A 22,042-nucleotide genomic window follows, 5' to 3' on the forward strand; every position below is an offset into this window, starting at 1 on the left:
GTGTGGTTGTATAAAAAGCTGAATATGTTGTTGGGGGGGGGGGGGGGGGGTCCTCATTAGGAAAAAATTAATAAATAAATAGGTGACAGATGGCACATGCTGTGCAGTCCAGCCAAATATAGATACAGATCAATGGTACAAAAAAAATTTCATCGCTCATGCTTATCCACAGTTGCACATTAGTGATTGTTCCACCACACCGAAAAACAGGCACTCAACACCCATCAACACAGACTGTGCAATATGGTGCAACTGATAAGACTGTGAGTATTGATCACCTCAAACAGAATGCTGGAACAATCTGCACAAAACATTGTATACGCTTAGGACAGGTTAAACCCTAATGTACTGTAAATAGATATGTACAACTCTATTGAAAATGTAGCAATTATTTCCATTTTCATACTTGTAATCAATACATATTATGTAGCATATATTGTATAAACATAACTTTGTTCACTTGTTTTTTCTAAAAGAATTAAGTACTTTATCTGCTGCAGCCAGTCCATGCATTACTTATAGTTCTACTAATAAACAGTAAGCCCTCTAAAGAAAGGCACAGCCCAACAGTTGTTTATTTCAATTTATGCAAGACTCCCTTTAAGCTGTGTTATTGATTTATTTATGCCCTTTTTCTACATCCATTTTTATTTGTGTACAGATTTCCACAGCCCGTTGTCTTGACATTTTTGAATACTTGCTGCTATCTTGAACTACTGGTGTTGTTCACTCAACTATACAGTGTTACCATGAGAAACATTATTAATATAGTGCTTATTGTGAGATATTTGTTTTGGGTTTATTTTTATTTATTATTTTGGTTTTCTTTCTTTCTTTTGTTTTTCCTTTCTGAAAGCCACGTGAAATGAAGTTCGTACGTTAAAGAGTGAGCCCGTCTGTAATAGTATTAAGGCGCTTGAATGTCTCTTGGTTGTTGTCGTTTTTAATGATAGTAAGCACCAAACTGTACAGTACAGTACACCCAGTGAAAAGAAGACCTATCTAAGTGTTTGAGAGTCACTACTTGGCCTTTTTTGTTTTTAGCTCCACCTGCTCGCGTTTGAGGATCAGAGTCCATTTTCAAGCAAACACAGGCCAGGTTGACGGAAATGGGCAAGTGCAATGCATGCAGAGATTCCTTACACTGAAATGCTCCAATGATTCTTACTATTGTGCCCAATTTTGATTGCTGATACCAAGTAATCACCTTACTATGATTCCTTTTCACGGACTGATATGGAACCCTCGGTATCATTTCCAGAATAGTTTACAGAAGCTGTTGGTTTTGTGTGTCTTCTAAAAACAGTGGCCATTATATGAGTGCCATACTATATTGATATGGTAAGATACGGTGTACCTTGGAAATCACTGTAGTGCTATATTTGCATTGATATTGTCATTGAAAATAAATTTTATATAATGAACTTTACACAACAAACACATGTTGTTTTCATGTTTTCACGCCACATTCTGTTGTGTCTTCGTGCATGTGATAATCCAGTCAGCTCTTTAAGATAACGCATACACGTAATAGCCATTTGACTCAGTAACCCTTGACGTGTCCTTTATCATTTGGATTTAACAGGGATTTCACATTTTAACCTCAGCTATGTGAAAATGAAAGCACACCCTCTTTCAGTTCTAAGGTGTATCAGGACATTTAAATAATCATCTGGTCCTTACAAAGTTCTACAAGTATGTAAAAAGTGTGGACATACTGAGTGTGTCCACACTGCACAGTGTTATTATTTCATTTTTAACAAAATTAAGCTAAAATGTCAATCCAAAGGGAGTATGTGAAAAACTAAGTACTCCCTTACTGTTTTCATACTGATTATGAAGATAAGTAGCAGCCAGCTGCTGCTAATCGGATGCACTTCATTAACTGATCATGATCAAGTGTGAGCTCCTCTGTAAAAGCAGAGGTTTTGGTAGTTTGGAGCATTAAACCACAGGGCCTCTGGAATGACAGAGGCTCTGTGTCCTTTGACAGAGGACTGTCACGGACCGCCAGGGCAGACCGTGTGGAGTGAGTGGAGGACCCAAGAGCAAACAGAGGTGAGGACACAAAACCGGACTTAACAGAAGGCGAGCCTTTATTTAGGGCCGAAAACTTAAGGAACAAGGCAGCAAAGCAACTGAGGGAAAACCTGAACATAGACTGGGAAAACTATGGCTAAACAAAGTACAAACTAGGACTAGTTAAGGCTGGGAAACTATGACAAGGGGTAGGGGAGATAACACAGACGACGCGACACAGACTGTATGAAACACAGAGACTAAATACACATGAGGGATGATCAGGGGAAGTGGATGCACACGGGGAACACAGGTGACACTGATAATCATAACAAGACACGGCAGGAGTGAACGTAACACTGATGGGAGATGGGCAAAGTAAAACAGGAAGTACACAGAGGTTCAAACAGGAGGAGAGAGAGCACGGGGAGAACGCAGACATAACGGGCTGGGGAAAACATAGAATAAAACACAAAGAGAGACGAGGGCTCATAAATACACAGAGGGGCACACAGGGGGTAAGAGTCACGAAGGGAAAACACATAAGGAACAACGTAACAGATCAACCCAGGAAGCATGGCCTAAATAAAGAACAAAATACAAAAATACATGAAAACTAAGAATACTGGGCCCACATGGCCCAGGACCATGACAAGGACATCATTCCAAAGTGGACATATAGGTTTGCACTTCACTGTGCTTAGCAAAACTAAACACAGCAAATCAGCACAAACACCTCATACCAACTGTCAAGCATGGCACTGAACAAGTAATGATTTGGGCAGCTACAGGACCTGGGCACCTTGCAGTTGTCGAGTTGACTCAACTCATCTTTATAACAAAGTATTCTAGAGTCAAATGTGAGGTCATCTATCTGACAGCTAAAGGTTGGCCCAAACTGGATCTCATAACAAGACAATGGTCCTAATCACGGCAATGAATCTAAAGCAAACGAAAAGAACCAAAGTGTTGCAATGGCCCAAATCTAGACATCAGGATGACTAAAATGCTGTGGTGGTACTTTAAGAGAGCGCGCAAACCTCAATGAACTGAAGCAATGTAAAGAACAGCAGTCCAAAGGTGTCCACATGAATGTAAATAACTGATAAAAATCATACAGAAAACAGTTAATTCAAGTTATTGCTGCTAAAGGTGTTTATAATAAACCATAGAATTGTGAATTTTGCTTAGTTTTAAATGCAATACTTCTGCAATATTGCTTAATTTTTGTTAAATAATTAAAGACAATGCGTAATATGTATGTTGTTCAATCTGTGGTTCTATTTGGCTAATTTAAGAACCTCGTAAGCTCCAGATTCTAATAAGTTATACGGAAATATTTAGAACTGAAAGTGGGTGACTGTATATTTTTGATGTGTAAACGATGTTAATAATGTATATATAGGGTTTAATGTAATTTCTATGTTATCCTTTCAAAAAGCCTCATTCTCATTTACTGCTGTTTTTAAAAGGAAAAAAAAAATTCTCCAAGGCTTTCCTGACATAACTTGATTCAAAAATAAATAAAAGCCTGAATGGGACATAAATTAGTCACCTCAAGCGGACAGTGAATTCACCAACAGAGACACTTTACGGTCCATGAGGGATTATTAAAATTATTCTGTTGATTTTTCTTTGGATACGTGACGTCAAGAACCACTTAGCCAATAAAGGGATGCTCTAAGTCACCAAGCGATTTGCTCTGAGGCTTGTCTCTCGTGCATCAGGAGTGAGGATCCCGAGCAGGTGATTGGTCAGGCGGGTGGAGTAGGCGGGAGCTGCTGTGGATCGCGGCATGCGGGAGGAGGGTTAAGGCCTGCGCTGGTGCGTGCGTGTTAGGATGTATGTGTGGAGAGCGGTGTGGCGCTTGTAGAGGGAGGCGGAGGGAGTGCTTTACCGCAGTATCACTACATTTCTGCACCACTCATCAAAACTCTGCGGCATGCAGACAAGAGCTGGGGGGGAGGGCAGTCACTAGGTCTGTTCTGAGTGTGAAACTGCTACCTCTTCTGTTGGCCTACCAGTCCTTCATATAATCTAGGCTACAGCAGTGCTTTTACTTTATTTATTTTCATGCGGGCTCGTTGAGTGTTTAAGTCGACTTCTTTAATGCCGGTCTTCTTCCTGTAGGAGCAGTGATACGGCAGGGCTCTCTCTCTCCTTCTCTCTCCATCCCTCTTGTTCTCTGCTGTCAGGGCAAAGTGCTTCAGCCCGGCGCTCAGTGTCATCAGGCCGCTTTTAGTTGAGCTTTGGAGCAGTTCGTTAGAAAATGGCAAAGGATGGAGAAAAAAGCGATTGGAAGGAGTTTCTATGGAACCCGAGGACGAGGGAGTTTCTGGGCAGAACGGCGAGCAGCTGGGGTAAGTGCTGTCCAGCTACGGCAATGCAGCAAACAGGGTCCCCCGGCTCTATAACAGGTCTCTGGCACAGTGGTTTCCCCCCCCCCCTAAAGGTTCGCTAAGATGCTGTAAGAGAGAAATGAGCGTGTGTAACCATGACATGAATTTCGACCCTGCTTGAAGTTAGGCGGTAATTTCCTTCAGGCGATGAGATGGATGTCGCTGTCCACTACAGGTTGGTGCTGAAATCTGACTGCGGCACCGCTCCTGTGGAAGCCAGCCGAACCCCCCCACCCCACCCACCCACCCCACCCCAACTCCTGTCTACTTTATTAATTTAATGTATTTTTTCTACAATGCTTTCCCTGCGCATTGCGCCCAGCATAAGGGATGAGGCATTTGGTTTTATTTTACATTTGGATAAACCTGATTACAGCAGCATTGCTGAAAATAAAAAGGCTCCACTTTCTTGTAAAGTGCATGTAATCGATTCTTCTCTTCTGAAGAGTGATTTAGTTATAACTATGACTTTCATTCTGCTGCAGAGAAGACTTTTTCTAGGAAAGCTGCTTACTGAAGTTGTACAGAGATTTGTTTGCATGCCCGTGGCTTCATCAAGTGTGTGTGCAACATGATGTCATTTATTTCCAGGCTTTTCCCCTGAGATGCTGAGCGACGATCAGGTCAAATCCTCTTTTTAACACCGTAGTGTTGCCATATACTGACACATTTTCTGCTATACAAAGACCCTGCAACTAGTTCAAAGATTCATGAGATGACAGGGCGCATATGGCTCTGTTCTAATGACATTGGAGCATGTTTAATCTGGGTAAAGCCGAGGGCTAAATGCTATTTGTATCACCTCCAACTCGACCCCTCCCAGTGTGTGTAAATCAGTAAGGGATTTAATCCTAATCTAATGAGTTCATTGGCTGGAGAGGAAGGTATCAAATTCAGCGTGCTCTGGCAAAGTAAAACATTTTTAGGAACTTGGATTCATTTTCACATTTTCACTGAAGATCTGAGCTCAGAGACTTGAGTTTAGCACTCGAGGCTGAAACTGTGTTAAACGTAGTCTTTACTTTGAGTTTGAATTTTCTGATTATTTTTCATCAGTGCACATATATTATTCTTTCAGTGTGGGGCTGGGACTCATGGACTGTAGCTTCCTTAACTGGAATCCTCCCACAGTGTACAACTTAATCCAGTCCAATGTGCCCCAGGTGCTTTAAGGTCTGTTGGCCTTTTTAAGCTGCGCTCTCTGAGACTTAGTAATTAGGCTATTTCTGGAGTTAGAGACTACATGTAGGTCTGCTAAACATGGCTTTTCAGAGTAGCACTTTCTCATTCTTCTAATGCTGTACATACTGTACCATTACTTCCAATGTGCTGGCAACACGGCCTAATCTACTCGTGATACAGTTTCTTACGGCTTGCACTGAAGAGGGGTTTAAATGCAGGTTTCCAGTCTCTTTAAGGCATTAATGTGTTTCTGCAGCACAATGCACATTCAAAGCATTAGATCAAAGACTTCTTTGAGGATGAGACGCAAAACACTTCCTTTTGTGTTCTGCTTTCTGTAAAGAGCTGTAATGATATGGAAATAACCTTGATAAAGGAGAGCAGTGCTGCAGGTTTGTTGTTACACATGCCACAAGCTGACACAGTGAAACATGGTCAGACAACTAGCTTGACTAATGAAGTGTTCTGGACCTCCCACTTCCAGAAACAAAGTCCACACTGCAACACAGGAAAAGAACCTCAAAGGGCCTCATGGTGACCAGAATCACGGTGCTCTTTGTTACTTTAACATTGTGTACGAGATAATTAGCAGTGTTTGCCGGTGAAAGAGCCACAGCTCAGAGCTATCCACGCTCTCGCCAGACCTTTTCATTTTTATTTCAGAGGTGCGTTTGATCAGCAAGTTGCAAAGCGATTAAACAGCATGTCCTCCCAATTAATTGTGAGAGAAAAAAGGGACACCTCCTGCCATTATTACCGAAGAAAGAACAGGGTAGTGGACCATCCGAGCCTGTCCTTTTGTTCTTTTCTTTCAATCACCGTCTGCATACAAAACCAGTGCGAAACAGAGACGCCTCACTGTCCATCATCAGCATGACTGAGAGGGCAGGCTGTAAACCCAACACCCTGTTTGCCAGGGGGGGAAGCCACCTTGCCTGCACGCTTGATCCCGTCTGGATGTGCGCACATTCATTCTCCCCCTGGGTGGTGTCATATTTGTGGTTGGCACAAAAATCCCCCCACCCCCTTGACGACAGAGACAAACACTTTGCCACTTTTGTTGGATCGTAGCGTCTCTCTTGCTGCGTTGCCTCCAGCATAGTTCATGGTCTGTGTATAATTAATAACTGAGCTTGTGTCTTTTCTGTGGTGTAGATGGGATGCTCATTGTCATCCCACTAAGGGATTCGTTTTTATTAGATTCTAAAACTTCAGGTACAGTCAGGCAAAAAATGCACACACAAGCTGTGCACACAAGCTGTAAATCATCAAGATACCCCTCTGCGATTGCCACCCCCCCCTCCATCTCCCCTTGACATTTTGCCAGTCTGGCAGCGCAGGGAGACAAATGCGATGCTGAGCCTGCTGACTGAGGGAGTGAGCGCCACGCTGGGGGCCATCCAGCAGAGGTGCAGGGTCAAGGCACTCAGCTGCCTCCCAACAATGGCCTCAGGTGTCGATGCTTGAAATGTGGGATGCGTCACATACATGTTCTGTATGTGGATAGGAAGCAAACAGCTGCTTCAAATGTATCTGATGGTTCCAAGTTAGAAAGATCGCCTCAGAAATGGTTTATGAATTTGTTGATCTCACAAAATAACAATGAAAAGATGCCAAGTTAGGATCTCCATCTGAAATCTCAGTATTTTCGTCACAACAATGACAAAGTAAAGCATTAAAAACAAACTCTTCTTTATATCAAATGTAATTATCATTATCAATTTGCTCGTACACAGTTATTAATAAACCTAGTCCCCTGACTCTGTGGCTCAGTCTCCGGGGCATCCTTATTTTCTCTCTCCTGGTGTTGCCTTCTGTCATTCTTCCTTCCTTTCTGTGGACAGGACAGTTCTATAATGAAGTTGGTCGTCAGCCACGAACTCCTGCGTGGTTAGGTTCACTTTGTGTCATACTTATTTTTCAGTCCATGCAAAAACACAAAGAATTTAAGGATTAATGTGCAGCTTGTGTTTTGAGTTTATGTTGATAAAATAACATAAAAACCTGCAGTGGGCAGAAACATGGAAGGAAAAGCTCTGCCTGATCTGTACTAAGCACCTTCCACTGTACAGCCACTGGCATGTGTGCTAAAATGAGTCAGTATTGAGTTATGGCTTCACATATGATTCAAACCCTGCTCGCCCTGGTGGATGTCTTCTGCTTCACACATTGCACCACCGCTTCTTATATCCTACATGCACTTTGTGCTTTTTATGCTACCCTATAGTGCTTCCCTGTTATTCTTTTTAAAAGACCCATGATTGGACACCATCTCCTATTGTGGTCTAGATGATCTAAAGCCTTAAAATAGAGCCCTGGGGAGACTCTAGTTCTCTCTCAGACCACTTGCATTAGTTGCATTACAGTGAAAATGTGTTGCCTCCAGTTATTTTAACTTTAAACGATGATATTTTAAGCATTGCATCTAAAGGATGATTTCTTTCATGTGAGTGAGAGAGAAACAGAGGCAGATGTTGCAGATGCAGTGAAGCAATTTAACGAGGATTAACTGAAATCCCGTAGACATGTTTGGTTAGAGAGTGACGTAATAGACATGAACTACTCATCAATTCAGATGTGAGATTATTTGTTCTCATTAAGGGTTTGTGTGCTGCAATTATAATGAAATGGACTTTGCTGACTTGCAGATGTTAGTCTAATGGACTTTATGCATAATTCATAGATGTGCTGTGGTGTACAGCAGACTAAATAATGTAATCATAGCAAAAAAAAAAGGATTAAAGGTTATTGGGGTTTTTTGCACAGTGTATCAAACATACATTTTCCATGCAATAAACACATAAACACAAATTATATTATCTTATATGTAGCCATTTATAGATGAAAATGTCTCAGTGATATCAATTTTGGGGCATATGATCAGATTATCTTTCTACAACATCAACTGACCAAATCTGATGATGAAGAAATAGTTTTTACACATTTTTCCAGTTGGGGAAGATGCTGTTTTGTAATATTTTAATATTCCATTTTTGTTACTATTGCTTATATTAATATGGCTCTATTTTCTCATTGTCTGCAGGCCTTATTTTTCTCTTCTATTTAATTTTCTACACCTGCCTCGCTGGCATGTTTGCTCTCACCATGTATGTCATGCTGCAGACCCTGGACGAACACAGACCAACCTGGCAAGACAGGCTCTCCACACCAGGTGCAGAAACTATAGATACAAGCTGCATGAACACAGATCATGGTCTGTGCACTGTGTCATGTACTCCCTGCTGTCTCTCTTGTCACTCTCAGGCTTGGTGATTAGACCTCGGGCAGATGACACCTTTGAAATAGTCTATACTAAAGAGGACACTGAGAGCTGGGACCTGTATGCCCAGACATTGGACAAATTCCTTCAACGTAAGTTTGGCTCTTGCCCTCTAAGACAGAATGTTATGACATACACAGATAATCTCTTTATAGTTAGCTGACAGGAGATCGTCTTGTACTGGGATCTTAGTTGATTATAAAGACAATTTCACCCCACACACACTCTCCTATTTTCCCTGCAGCCTACAATGATTCCCTCCAAGCCCAGAAAAATCACGAGTGCGCCCCAGACAAGTACTTCATCCAGGAGGACAGCGGTGAGGTGAAGAACAACCCGAAACGATCCTGTCAGTTCAACCGCACAGTCCTCCAGAGCTGCTCTGGAATCGATGACCGTTACTATGGATACCGAGAAGGCCAGCCATGCATCATCATCAAGCTGAATCGGGTATGAAAGGAAAAGAGAGGGGAGTGAAAGGGACTGGTGTTGCTAGGAGACATGGAGTGACTGAGACAACCAAACTGGTTGGAAATGATAAAAAGAAAAAAGTCACTATCATAATTAAACTGATTGGTTTTTGCATTTATCATCATTCACTTATGTTATATCGCCTAAAAATGAACAAAAAACGGTTTTCTTTATTTTCTCATCAGGTGATTGGTTTGCTGCCAGGAAAGGATAACCAGGCTCCGTATGTCACCTGTGCTGCAAAGGTAATCCCTTTTTGTCTTTCACAATCAGAGGCTTGACACAACAGTTTTATTCATAGCTATTGTGCCTCACGTCATCTGCAGTATTCCACCTGTCGTTTACCTCCATCTTCCTTTCTTAGCTATCATGAATTTCTTTTCAGGCTGTCTTGTCAGTCAAGCCAGTTGTTTTTATCGCTGCCCTTTTCTTTTCTCCATTGTGTTCCATTAATTTGTTCACTCGCAGAAATACAGAGTTGGCAAAGATCAATGGGTAAGAAAAAGTCCAGGACCCATGTTTGGTACAGTTTAGATCAGAGGTGTCAAACAAAAAGCCTTTGGGCAAGAAGAGGTCTGCCAAAGGGCCCAGTTTCACCCACTGGGTGGTTTTACAAAGTGTGTAAAAATTGTGAGAGTATGATTAGTATTTTTGCACTTTTTACTATATTTAGGATTATATCTTGAGACATATCTGTCTTCATATGACTTAGTCTGCTATATCACACTGACATAAAGTAGTTTAGTAATTTGTACGATTTATGATGCGCGTGTTTGTAATAACAAAGTTGCTGAATGTAGAAAAAAATATTGTTGAAATTGGCTTTAAAAAAATGTTATTTACATAGGATTCTACTTAACAGGTTATCTTAGTCACTATAAAATTTGACGCTGCGTTACCTTTCTCAGAGTTTGACTCCCCTGGTTTAGATAATATTTCTATATGATATATCTGTAGCAGTCGATCACATTGTTGTTTTGTATTTGCATTTTAGAACTAGATGGTAGATATGTAGGAGAAAGAAATTTAGAGAAAAGTAGACAAATAAAGCTCACCTCCACCTTATAAAGTGGAGATTATAGCTATATAACTGATGAAGCCGTTTCACCCCCTCAGAAAGATGACGCTGATAAAATTGGAGAGTTGATTTACTTTCCTCCAAATGGCACAATCAACCCTATGTACTTCCCTTACTACGGCAAGAAAGCGCAGGTAAGAATGTGGTTTAAATTAAAATATAATGTGCTGTAAACACGATAGCAGTAACTGTTAATAATTAATGTGTGTTTGTTTACAATTGCGCACACAGACCACAGAGTTAAACCTACTGGGTCCGCAGGTTTACGACGTCTTTGTTGACTGTTTTTGCAGGTGAACTACTCTCAGCCCTTGGTTGCAGTCAAGTTCCTCAACATTACTCACAATGAAGACGTGAACATTGAGTGCAAGATCAACGCCGAAAACATTCCCGTTGGAGGTGAAAGGGACAAGTTTGCTGGGCGAGTGTCTTTCAAGCTGAGGATCAACAGTAAAAACTAGGTTTACCCCCCTCCTCCAACCCCACCCTAACCCCCACCCCCACCAGCCTCATCCCCCAAAACATACTGTCTTCATTCTCAGCAACACTGCACATGCACAGAAAACAAAAATCACAGTATTCACACCCTTTTTAGGATTTGTTTACACCCCCAACCCTTTCCAACCTCACCCCCACCCTCCACCCCACACCTCTCCACAGATTTTTGTGGGAAATTCTTTGTCAGGTCACGTGGCGAGACGAGGTGAGAACCAAAAGGGTGCTAATCCTGTCATTATTTCTGTGAGCATTCACACACAGGTTATTTTCCATCAGTTAGTTTGAGGTGATGTCTATTTATACTGCATGACAAACTAGGGGGCTATAAAGGACGTGGACGTGTGTTTGCAGAGTTTGCAAGGATCAGCAACTTTACCACTGTACTGCTGCTCCCCACCCCCCGCCAACCCGCTGCCTCCTCATAGAGTATCCCTCTAGATATGAAGATCCACAAATTACAATACCGAGCGTGTATATCTACAGTATTTATACAGCATAATAATAGTAATCTTACATCAGTGCGTCTATTTTGTTGCACTTTAAAAGAATATTCCAACAAACAGGATTGATGCAGAGATGATGCCATTTGCATGTGCGTATTGTCTTAGTATGCTACAAAGGCAGGAGGCTCCTGTGTCCCACCTCTCGGCTGCTTACATCTGTAATAAGTTCAGCGACTGACCACCAGGAGGGACCACACCGTAATCTTTAAACCTGTGTTTTTAAAAAAAAAAAGTGATACAGTAAGATGACCCCCTGCCCCCAAAAAAAGAAGAACATGAGGTACACATTACAGGTAAAGAGGAGTAAAGAGTGCAGGAGATCGTGTGTTTTAGTTCATACTGTAGGTCGGGAAGTTGCATGCAATGTGCAATATTCATTAAGTGGCATGCATTATGAATGCCCGTATCCATTCATCAGATGACTTCTATTAAATAGTAATCATTTTGGATCATTTGATATTCACTCTCATTGTGAATGAGTAGCTTGTGAAACAGATGATATATATATATTTATATATGGGGGGGGTCATATAACACCTGAATTCTCAGTCGGTTACGGGGTAAACTGAACTCTAGCTTTGTGGATCCTGGACTGCAGTCCAATAAGATACCTGAATATCATGTGAAAATGACAAAATCGACCTCTGTTCTGCACGAGCACACAAACACACACAGACAAAATTCAATATCGCATTTTATTCCCAAAGTCAAACCTAGAATTTCTTGCGTTTCAGTTTTTAATATTAATATTCAATCGATGTTTAGAGGAGCTGTATTATTGAGTGTATTGCATCTATTTCACTTGTATCAGAAATAGATGCCATTGTAAAAAAAAAATGGTATTGTTTTGCACAGAAAGTGCGCTTTTATTCTTTTCTTTTTTTGTGAAGCTGACTTGAGTTTATTAATGCATTTCCAGTTTTGAAGGAAGTTGTTTGTTTTTTGTGTTTTGTTTTTTTGGGTAGTTTTCTTTTTTCTCATTCATTCTCATTTTCTTCACCTAAAGGATGCATCTGAGATACGAAAATGTACACTTTACCTCTTATTTTAAAAGACAGTCATTACTTTATTATTTTGAATGTTAGTTCAGTTTTGATTTGTAGGGCTGTAGCAAATTAAAAACAACATGAAGATTTACTCCATTGACCACAGAAGAAAGATATTTTTTTGTTAATTTGGTTCGATGTTGTTGTGTTCCCCGGTATTGTATGAATCATACTGAAGGAAAACCCATACTGATAACAAGACAATCAGTTTCAGCCTCTAAAAAAGTCAGACATGTTCCTGAGTTTAGTGCTTGAGCTGTTTACTAAGCATCCCTTAAATTATTGGCTTGAGAAATCTGTGGAGTCACACTTTTAAACTCAGGCACGTTACCTCTGCACAGCTCCAAAACTGTTAGATCAGTTAGACTGTGATCCTGCCATGTCACTGCAGCAAATATAGAACACGAGCATCTGTTCGCTCACATTAAGGTCTGGCTGATTATTAATTTGTTTTGGAAGGCTGTGTGTTTCTCTGTATGCCTGCAAATATTTTGCAGTGGTTTAAATAAGACTGCATCATCTGACAGAGAATGAAGGCAAGCCCATTAGATCCAAGGTGATTATCTGATCTATATTTGAAAGGTCATTTATAATGGATGATCAGCTCTAACAGTAATTTTTCATGAGTCCGCCACCCAGTTTGCATGCATTTCTCCTCTTGCACCGCTGCAACACTTACTTAATTTCAATGTAATCTCTTAATCTGGTCAGCTAATCCAGAGCAGGCACGCTGAACTTCTTTACCCCGCTCTGTTGCTCCTCCTCCTCGTGTCAGGCGGCCGGTTCAAGGTTTATTCATTTCTCATTTTGCTCACCACATTCACATTACACTTTGTTTAGTTTGAATCACATCACAACAAATAAAAGTGTTCCGCTTCACTGGCTAATCGGACACTCTTGTTTCACTCACGCATGTGAAGATGATTTCTTCAACCAAAGATCTACATGACAGTTAAAATTGAATTTCCACTTGTCTGACACATCCTCAGCAGTAGATCTGAGTAAGGATCCCATGCAGAGATACTGTAGGATCCAACTGGAGGGCTAAATACCCTGTGATAATAAAAAGGCCTCCTCTTATATAATAATAATACGCACAAAGGAACATGGTTCACCACGACATAACAGTGCCTCCTGGTGGACAGACAGTGTTGCTCCCCCAGTGTCACAGAATGTTATTTCCTGTTATCTCCATTTATCTGCTTTTTTTCCAGTGATAATTTGGAAATGTCTTTGAAAAGCAATATATTTATTTCTTGTGTGGCTATATGAATATTTACAGGAAAGGTTGTAACACAATCAGAGCGACGTGCATCAGAAACAGTAAGGAACAAAAGGGAAAGACTGCATATATGCCAGTGTGTGTTATTATGATGATGGAACCATTAAAAAAAAAGAATTGTTTTGTTTATAAAAGAGTATTTTGTTGTAAAGATGAGCGAATGCATTAGCCTGGAATATATCATGTGATAGGACGTACTAGATAGATTTTCAGAATAGTATTCAAGGAAACTTGAATAGATATGGATTTGAGTTTTTTTTTTTTCTTTGATTGTTTTTGTCATTTGAGTTTGTTTTACTGTTTTAAAACAAACCTATAATCAAAGCTTTCTGTCAGAGTTCTGACAACACTTTATCCACTGCAAAGGTTGGAGAAAGCCAACTGTTGGCTTTTAAGTAGAGATAACTACATGAATAAGTAAAAAACAATCTCATTGCCCCTTAATGTTAAACTGTATTACTGCTTAAGACTGGTATTATAAGCCAACAAGAAGGAAATTCAGTGAATTTGTTCAAACACTCTCTCCCTAACAGATGATAAATATTCTGGATCTTTGTTTTCTGCTCTAACTGTATGTATATTTTTGCTCATGTTTACTGCAAACCAAGATAGAGAAATGAATAAATGTTATTTAAGGGAACTCAAACTTCCTTTCGTGCCTGCTTCTCAGTCATCTTTCTGCTACTCTTTGCCAGTTTCATGGGCGGAGGGATTGATGTATTACTCATGATCAGGCATGTTCTAGAAACTAGGTGGAATAGCAGTGACCAACGTGTAGTTAAATATAGCATCACTTTCACAGTTGACAATAAAACAAGCCAGCTAGTGTTAAAAGTAGTTTTCGGATGAATGTAACTAATGAAACTAATATAATCTCATTCTCCATAATCCTCACAGGTAACCATATATTACTGTTTAAAACAGTAATATATGGTATATATAATATATGATGATTATATACAAAATAAACTTGATTTTCACAAAATGATTATGCCATCCATGTCACAGGTCACTTTGACTGTAGACAGGAGAAAAATGTGGATGCTTTATAAGTTGTACTCCCCCCCCCCCCGTGGCAGTTGCTTTAAATAGTCTGCCACCAAGTGGTTGACAGGATTAAAGGTGAAGTGTACTTCCGCTTCCTGACCTTTACCCAGCTCCTGTCTCCTCTGCACTCCGTGACTTTAACCCCATTTTCTCCACCGTTGCCCACTCAGAAAGAAAGCGTTTCATAAAAATGGAGCCAGCGTTGGAGGTACTGCTGGGTTTAAAACAGTCTAATCAACACCAGCAGTGCAGATGAGTCATACACATGCTATTCTCTCTGTTACACGTGTACTCTGTAATATAATACGGAATATTCTTTGATATTATAACAGTAATACCAAACGTATTCGGACAGGAAAAGCCTTTGCATTTGGATTCAGACAAAAAGTGCAGAGTGTGTATAGGTAAGAGTGCCACATAGACCAGATTATATTCACTGTGATGTGACTTCTAGCAGGGCACTGGAACCTCTGCTGGTTGGTTGGTGCACAACATAAAGAACATTTTATTGCCAGTTAAATGTTTTTCCATTGCTGGATCACACGATGAGTAGAAATAATCAAATGGATTGTCTTCTCTTTTTTTTTTTAAATTAATCATTAACATGATACAAAAAAATGACATAGATGTAAAAATAACAAAGCCATACTCTACACACAGCATCACTGTGAAGCAGTAACTTTCTAATCCATTTGGTCGCGTGGAGATTTCAGACCAACACGATAGTTACGAGGTAATTTACCAGAGGAATAACACTGTAAAAGAGCAGTTCTTTTTAATATAGCAATTACCAATTGTCAATTTTAGTTACACATGCGCTATTTAAAAAAATCAATTATACTTTTGTAAATAATGCACAGTCTAAACCATAATCATCAGCAACAAAGTTTGAGATAGTACCCCATAAAATCTGATGAGAAACATCAAAGTAAAGCTGAATGTCACATGTTGATTGTTGACTCAGCACTTTGGTCCGTAGAAGAAAAAAAAAAAAGCGGAGTTCTGGGTGAAAAACAAGTCAATTCTTGCATCGTAGAAAAGCTTGCATCTTATTTGTATCTAAATCCAATATATGACGCCAAGGATACAGAGCAGAAGCACAACCCAAAGACGGGTAAAACAGCAGCAGTGCCCCTGTGTCCAGTCTGATTATCTCATTTTTTATGGCAAGTCCAGCATGCCATGTTCCTCCAGAGCTTTCTGTGTCCGGTCATAAACCTCTCCGATGGCCCGAGACACCCTGTGCAGCACTTTGCTCATCTCCTCCTGGTTCTGCACGCACACCAGCCTGAAAAAGAAACCCCGCTCTGGCAGGGCAATGAAGGCCAGCTCGGCGGCCTTGCGGACGTACCATGTATGGTGTTGAGCGAGGGTGCTCTTGTAGGCCTCACGACACAGGTCAGAGGGACTCCTGAGCCGTCCCTCCACTGGTGTCTCAGCCAGCTTCTCCAGGAAGAGCTTCAGCCAAAGCAGAGCGCGATGCAGGCGCAGTAGAGTCCGGCATCCAGAGTCTGTCTGGTGGTGGAAACTCACCAGGCCTTGATTCAGCTCCACCAAGATCATAGAGCGCACAGAGTGATAAGCACTGGTGTGCACCGACGCCTTATTCTTTGTCCCACCACCCTGTGAGTTTACAGAGTTTATGGAATGTAGATCCGGGCCTACCTCTGCTTCAGGGTTCCCGTCTGCCGTCAGGGCCAGCTGGCGAATTATAGAAGTCTTACTTTCTATCTCTTTAGATATCAGTCCCACCATTGGCCCCAGAGAGTCCATGAACCTAGAAGAGTAACACAGAACAGGATAAAGCAGCTTACAGATTTCAGATAATCAGCAAACAACAAATAACTTTTCTTCCTGATGGCCGTAAACAAATCTTTATCTGAAAATCCTACTTGACAAGCTCGTCCCAGCTGGACAGATATGGCTGCAGCAGCACATCAGAGTTGTGAGTTGGGGCATCCAGCAGGTGGGAGAGCAGAAGTGACACCTGGAAGGTCTGACCGGGGCACAGCTCAAGCTGGCTCTCAGCTCCATCGCCCACACTGCTGTTGGACAGCTGGTGAAGCTAATGGTGGGGGGGATGGGCAGTGCATGAATGTGGGTGCAATCGGCAGGGGACAAAGGAAGAAAGAAAGCACGACATTTATTTTAAAAAAAAACAAAGAAATCCACTTCATAGTCTGCAAGCAATCTAATATCAGATTCAGGAGGTACTCTTACCTTATTTAACTGATTATAACCTTTTACACAAGAATCCCAGTGGTAATCCAACCCCCCCTCTGAAGTGGACCATTGAAAAGAGAAAAAAGACCAAGGGTTACAGTTAGTTTTGGTTCACAGAGCAATATTGATATTGTTATCATTTAATCTTTCAGATAGTCACACAGCTTTAGCTTGGTTTATCTTTGCGTGTCGACAAACCCGTGAACTAAATAACTGTCTCTTAATGGCTCATGCTATTTTCAGCTAGTGTTTGTCTGCAGTTTCATGGTGAGCTACTACAATATGGTCGAGCTTTCAGTGCTTTCTTTTAAAAAAAAAAGAAAGAAGAAGAAGCAAAGTTGTGAGAGTGAACTAAAAGGATAAACCAATGAGCTGAAACCCACTTCGCAGCTGTAAGAGGAGCTGCTGGTGCAGGTAGTGGTATTATGTAGGTTCATTAAACAATCCTTCTCACGCTGTCACTGTTTAAAATATTTTCTATTGTTATTGATATTTTGATTATAGCTGGCTGAAATGTAACATTCATGAAGTACCGTTATCTAACAGTTTTGTTATCTCATGGAAATGATTGTAAGAAGGTGTCCTTGTATCCTGTATTACGTCATATTGTATATCTCTGTATGTAAAGACCAACTTATCTACCTGCCTATCATCTTAACTGATGTGCAAGTTGCTAATGAAAGTTTGGCACTGTTCAGTTTATTTACAACAAGACCCTTACAGACACATTGTTGCCACTGTCACTGGCAACAGCTGTGTTGAGCATGCAGAGTGCTGCGGAGTGTTTGGTGTTTTTTAAGGGAGCTGTGAGGTTACTGCAAATCACAGAATCAGCAGCAGAAACATTCACAGGTTCATCCTCCAAACTGACCCATAAACATTCAGGTTATCGAGCTTCTGGTCAAAATACTGAAAACTAGCAAACAAGCAAATGAGTTCAGATTAAACACAGCACAGATTTACCTGCAACAGCAGAAATAACTCGACTATGAATTATTGTAAATGGTCTCCATCCTGACTATAAAAACGCAGAAGTGACATTTCATGCTTTCAACTAAAAACCGGGGCCAATATTCTGAATTATAAATACAAACTAGACAAAGACAGATCACATGGACTGAGTTTGAACATTTTTTAGAAAGATCAGTAAGTGGCTCCTTAGCCCTTTAAAAGGTCACAGTGGAGCCACTTACTGATTTCCTTTGACAATGAATCACTTTTACTTCTTTTTAATGAGGCAAAACGCAGTGACATTTTTAAGGCTTACAGATTATTCTTGGAGGGTTACTTACATAACCCTTCAAGAATCTTTACCAGTAAAAGATTATTTGTGAAGTAGCTTATTTGAAAAATAAGGGTAACTATTTCATTACCATAAATAAATGTGTAATATTAAATGTATTTTGTACATCAAGGCTGCTTGGTATCATGTGACATTGTTGATCCGGAACAAACAACACACTGATTGTTTAGACTAAGTAGTACAGCATGAGAATCAAAGACACACGCTCGCACCCACACAGAGAGAAACTCACGTAGCCACAGCGAGCCAAGGAACAGCAGCAGGATAAGGATAGCTGCAGCAGCCTTGCTCTTTACACCCATACTGAAGTCCAGTGTGGGGCCGTCCAGTCTGCCTCTTGTCCCTTTTTCTTTCCTTTATCTTTTAATTCCTCTGTTTCACATGAGTTCTGGTCCCCTGGCACTGGCTGTCACTGAAATTACTTTCTCCCAGACCACTGCCTCTGACCCCCCCACCCTCCTCTCCAATCCTTCATACTCCTCCCCAGAACCTCAAACAAAACCTCCTGTCCACCACTATGGCCCCTATTAATCTTTAACTCTATTCTTGCTCTATTTTGAAACTGCCCTTTTCCCTCGTCACCTCCTCAAGCCCGAGGTTGCGGTTTCTATCCAGCTTTTTCTGCGACTTTGTTTAAAATCTGTGTGGCTTCCCGTGCTGCCTTTGTGATTTCAGAGCTGCCTGTCTCTCGCGTTGCTCAACCCCAGGGTCCAGAGATCAGCTGAGTGTGGCCAGTAGCTGATAAAGCAGAGCCAACACAGGGTGTCCTCCTGTAACCTCCCGCTATATGTGCACTATATTCCTGGTCAGCTTGAGGAAACACTTGCTCCCTTGCCTCTCCTCCCATGACCACCACTTTCCCTCCTCCCTCTTCTCTCCTTTCGCTCTCTCTATCACTAATTCATACACTCCATGACAGTATATCAATCATTAGGCAGTGTGTTAAAGTCACGATGACCAAGGGTTTGTATTTAATTTTGGTGGCTACACAGACAGACATGTTAATAAATAATAATCCAAACTTGCACTGGTCGAGATGCCAAAAGGAACAAAGATTTCCACACATGAAACTCTATTTGTAGAAAGATGTGACTCAAAAGGGAAGTGAATCTTTTGTTTTTATTAAAGAAGCTATTTCCTCTTTCCTGTCATCATATTTTGCACAAAACCTAATTCATACAAATATTATTTTGAACTACTACATGCAAATTATCAAACTTTTTGTTTAAAAAAGTGACGTCTGAGCCATATTAGTAAAACATTGCGGACTGATGTGACTCATAAAAGGTGTTCTCATCCTTATTGCCTCTGATAATGATAATTGTTGGAAGCTCAGAGGTTGGTCCTGCTATCACACGAGGAGGTACAGACATTGAACGCCACACTCAAGCCTGGCCGTCTGTGCTCCTAAAGAGGGACTCAACAATGGTATTTCTTCTGCGGATGAGCGGGGAAAAAGTGAAAGCAGGGGCATTCATTCCCAGTTTGGGGCGGGGGCTGGTCACAGAGCTTTTATTCTCCGCAACCAATGGCTGATCTTGTCCAAGATAGGCAGCAACTGAGAAGGGGAGGCTAAATCCCTGGGAAACCTTGGGACACATTCAGAAACCATTTGATACCACACAGAACAGAAAACAGAGAATACCTTTATTGTCACTGTAGCATGTTGGGTGTACAATAAAATTAAGTGCAGTCTCAACAGTGCAAAGATCACTCACAGCAGTCATAAAAAAGTATGCAAAAACCATAAACTATATCAAACTATATAACAGATTGTTTTAAAAACAGACAAAAGCAACCTTTCTTCAATCTCCCAGATTGCGAAACACTTTATCACACAGAGCACATTCATGTGGAAATTGCTGCATTATGCAGCTCTGGGATAAAAAGTCTTTTCAGTCTATTTGCCCCTTTTTTTAATTATTTTTTTTGTAATCTCTGTTATGGCGCGGTGGTGTCCAGGTGTGAGATGGATCCAATATGATATTATATGGTATTAAATGAAAAAAAAAAAAACAGCTTGTATTTCCTATTAAACGCTGAGATGCAATAACAGACATTACAAAAGCATATAGCCAGCTGGTGATGTGAACATGAAGCGATTCAGATTCAAGCTGTGTTTCTCACACTGTTTTTTATACTCAAAGGTTACACGGGGGGGCAAAGATAAAACCACACTGGATTTTCCAGTAAAGTTGCTGCACAGCATTACTGCACTACTGAAAACCCCATCTGGATAATCAAAACATTTAACCACAGTGCTGGGATTACTCATGCTATCAAGTTTGGTGTTTGTTGAAATCGTTCCCAAACAAATTTCCCATTTCAACAGAGCAAAAAGATCCCGAGCTGGGTGAGAAAATATAATAACAGCAGTGTAGTCATTTAAAAGCATAAAACGTTTTATTTATTGATAATTGGAGGATTGACCCCTAATGACTTGTAGGCTGAAGTTTCAGACTTCTCTATTGTCTTCTCTGCAACAAGGTTTCAGAGTTTTATTTGAATTCCAAAACAAGGCACTGCCTGTGTCATTTCATATTCAGATTAACCCAACAATATTTTGATCCCCCCAGCTTCCCTTGTAGTAGCTATATTTGAAACGCTAGTTGTAGTTGTTGGCTGTAGCTATAAAAACAGTTACACACACGTGTCTCACATGTCGCACTAACTAGCCTCCATGTGAGTTATTTTCTGATGCTAATCGGGTGGGCTTGAGAGTATAATGCTGTACTTTAGCAGTAGAGAAGAGGGTAACAAATATAAACACAGCACATTGCTCAGAGTGGTTGTAATGTGGAAACATTAACCTAAACAGAACATGTTTTGGAAGGCTGTAGCTGAGAAGATAAAGCAGACCATCTACTAATGTGAAAATTAGTGGTTTGATTCCTGCCTACTCCAGTCTGCATGACAAAGTATCCTTGGTCAAAGTACTGATCCCAAAGTTGCTCATGTCAGTGTGAATGTGTTTATATGTTAGATAGAAAGCACTTAGAAAGAAAGGTGCTTGTGTGAATGGGTGAATGAGGCATGTCGAGTATAAAAGCAGAAGCTTTATTATAATGAGGGAAAATAACAGAGTTTTGTTATTAATGTATAATGCATATATATAGACAGGTGGAAAAAATGCAGGAAACCCACCATAAGTAATCTTAGTTAGGACACCTTAAGTGCTCTATGGCATAGATTTTACATAATACGGGGGTCATAGCATATAATTCATCATCATCAAGTCACTCACTGAGCCCTGATGTCCTCTGGACAGGCCTCCCCTCGAACAGAAAGCTCCCATCAGGACAGAAAGATCACTCTGAACTTTGTATTGATTTGCTGTGACCCTTCCCTTTGACAGGATGAGTTGACTCCCACACAGTATAACAGAACCGCTAGTAGGGTTCAAAGGTTTAATGTTTTTTTCCCTTTAATTTGACACCTGTTTGGATATAAAACAGCTCTGCTCTCTGGAATTTGAAGGCCCACAGCTCGAGCCTTTCTGCTTCTGAGCTCTGAGTGCGAGACACACAATCTGCCTTCTGGAGGCTCCAGTTACCTTAAAGAAGCTCAACTCTGTTTCCCCAATTGTATATTTAGAAGTACATCACATACTGTGCAACTCACATGGCACATTCCAAAAATCAGTCTGTTGCCCTTGCCACTGCAAAGAGACACTCCTTAGATTAATCACAGCCTTTATTATGACAACAAGTC

At 40.8% G+C, this 22,042-nt stretch overlaps 2 protein-coding genes across 2 annotated transcripts; one reads left to right on the forward strand and one right to left on the reverse strand.

Moving 5' to 3' along the window:
• The first annotated feature begins 3,854 nt into the window (after positions 1–3,854).
• Positions 3,855–14,299, forward strand: atp1b2b (ATPase Na+/K+ transporting subunit beta 2b). The gene is made up of 7 exons (XM_085420339.1): positions 3,855–4,379; positions 8,644–8,772; positions 8,865–8,972; positions 9,125–9,330; positions 9,537–9,596; positions 10,468–10,563; positions 10,723–14,299. The coding sequence occupies exons 1-7, from the start codon at positions 4,289–4,291 to the stop codon at positions 10,888–10,890; spliced, it is 858 nt and encodes a 285-aa protein (XP_085276465.1). The 5' UTR covers positions 3,855–4,288; the 3' UTR covers positions 10,891–14,299.
• A 19-nt stretch (positions 14,300–14,318) lies between these two features.
• On the reverse strand, positions 14,319–19,119 carry gltpd2b (glycolipid transfer protein domain containing 2b). The gene is made up of 4 exons (XM_085420338.1): positions 18,564–19,119; positions 17,026–17,084; positions 16,698–16,870; positions 14,319–16,582 (listed from the first exon to the last, which is right to left on the reverse strand). Exons 1-4 carry the CDS (start codon positions 18,631–18,633, stop codon positions 15,967–15,969), a joined length of 918 nt encoding a protein of 305 aa, XP_085276464.1. The 5' UTR covers positions 18,634–19,119; the 3' UTR covers positions 14,319–15,966.
• Positions 19,120–22,042: the final 2,923 nt, after the last annotated feature.

This window comes from Rhamphochromis longiceps, linkage group LG10 (assembly GCF_057381845.1).
Source record: "Rhamphochromis longiceps isolate RC_006_pf linkage group LG10, R_longiceps_female_GT1.1, whole genome shotgun sequence".
NCBI lineage: Eukaryota > Metazoa > Chordata > Actinopteri > Cichliformes > Cichlidae > Rhamphochromis > Rhamphochromis longiceps.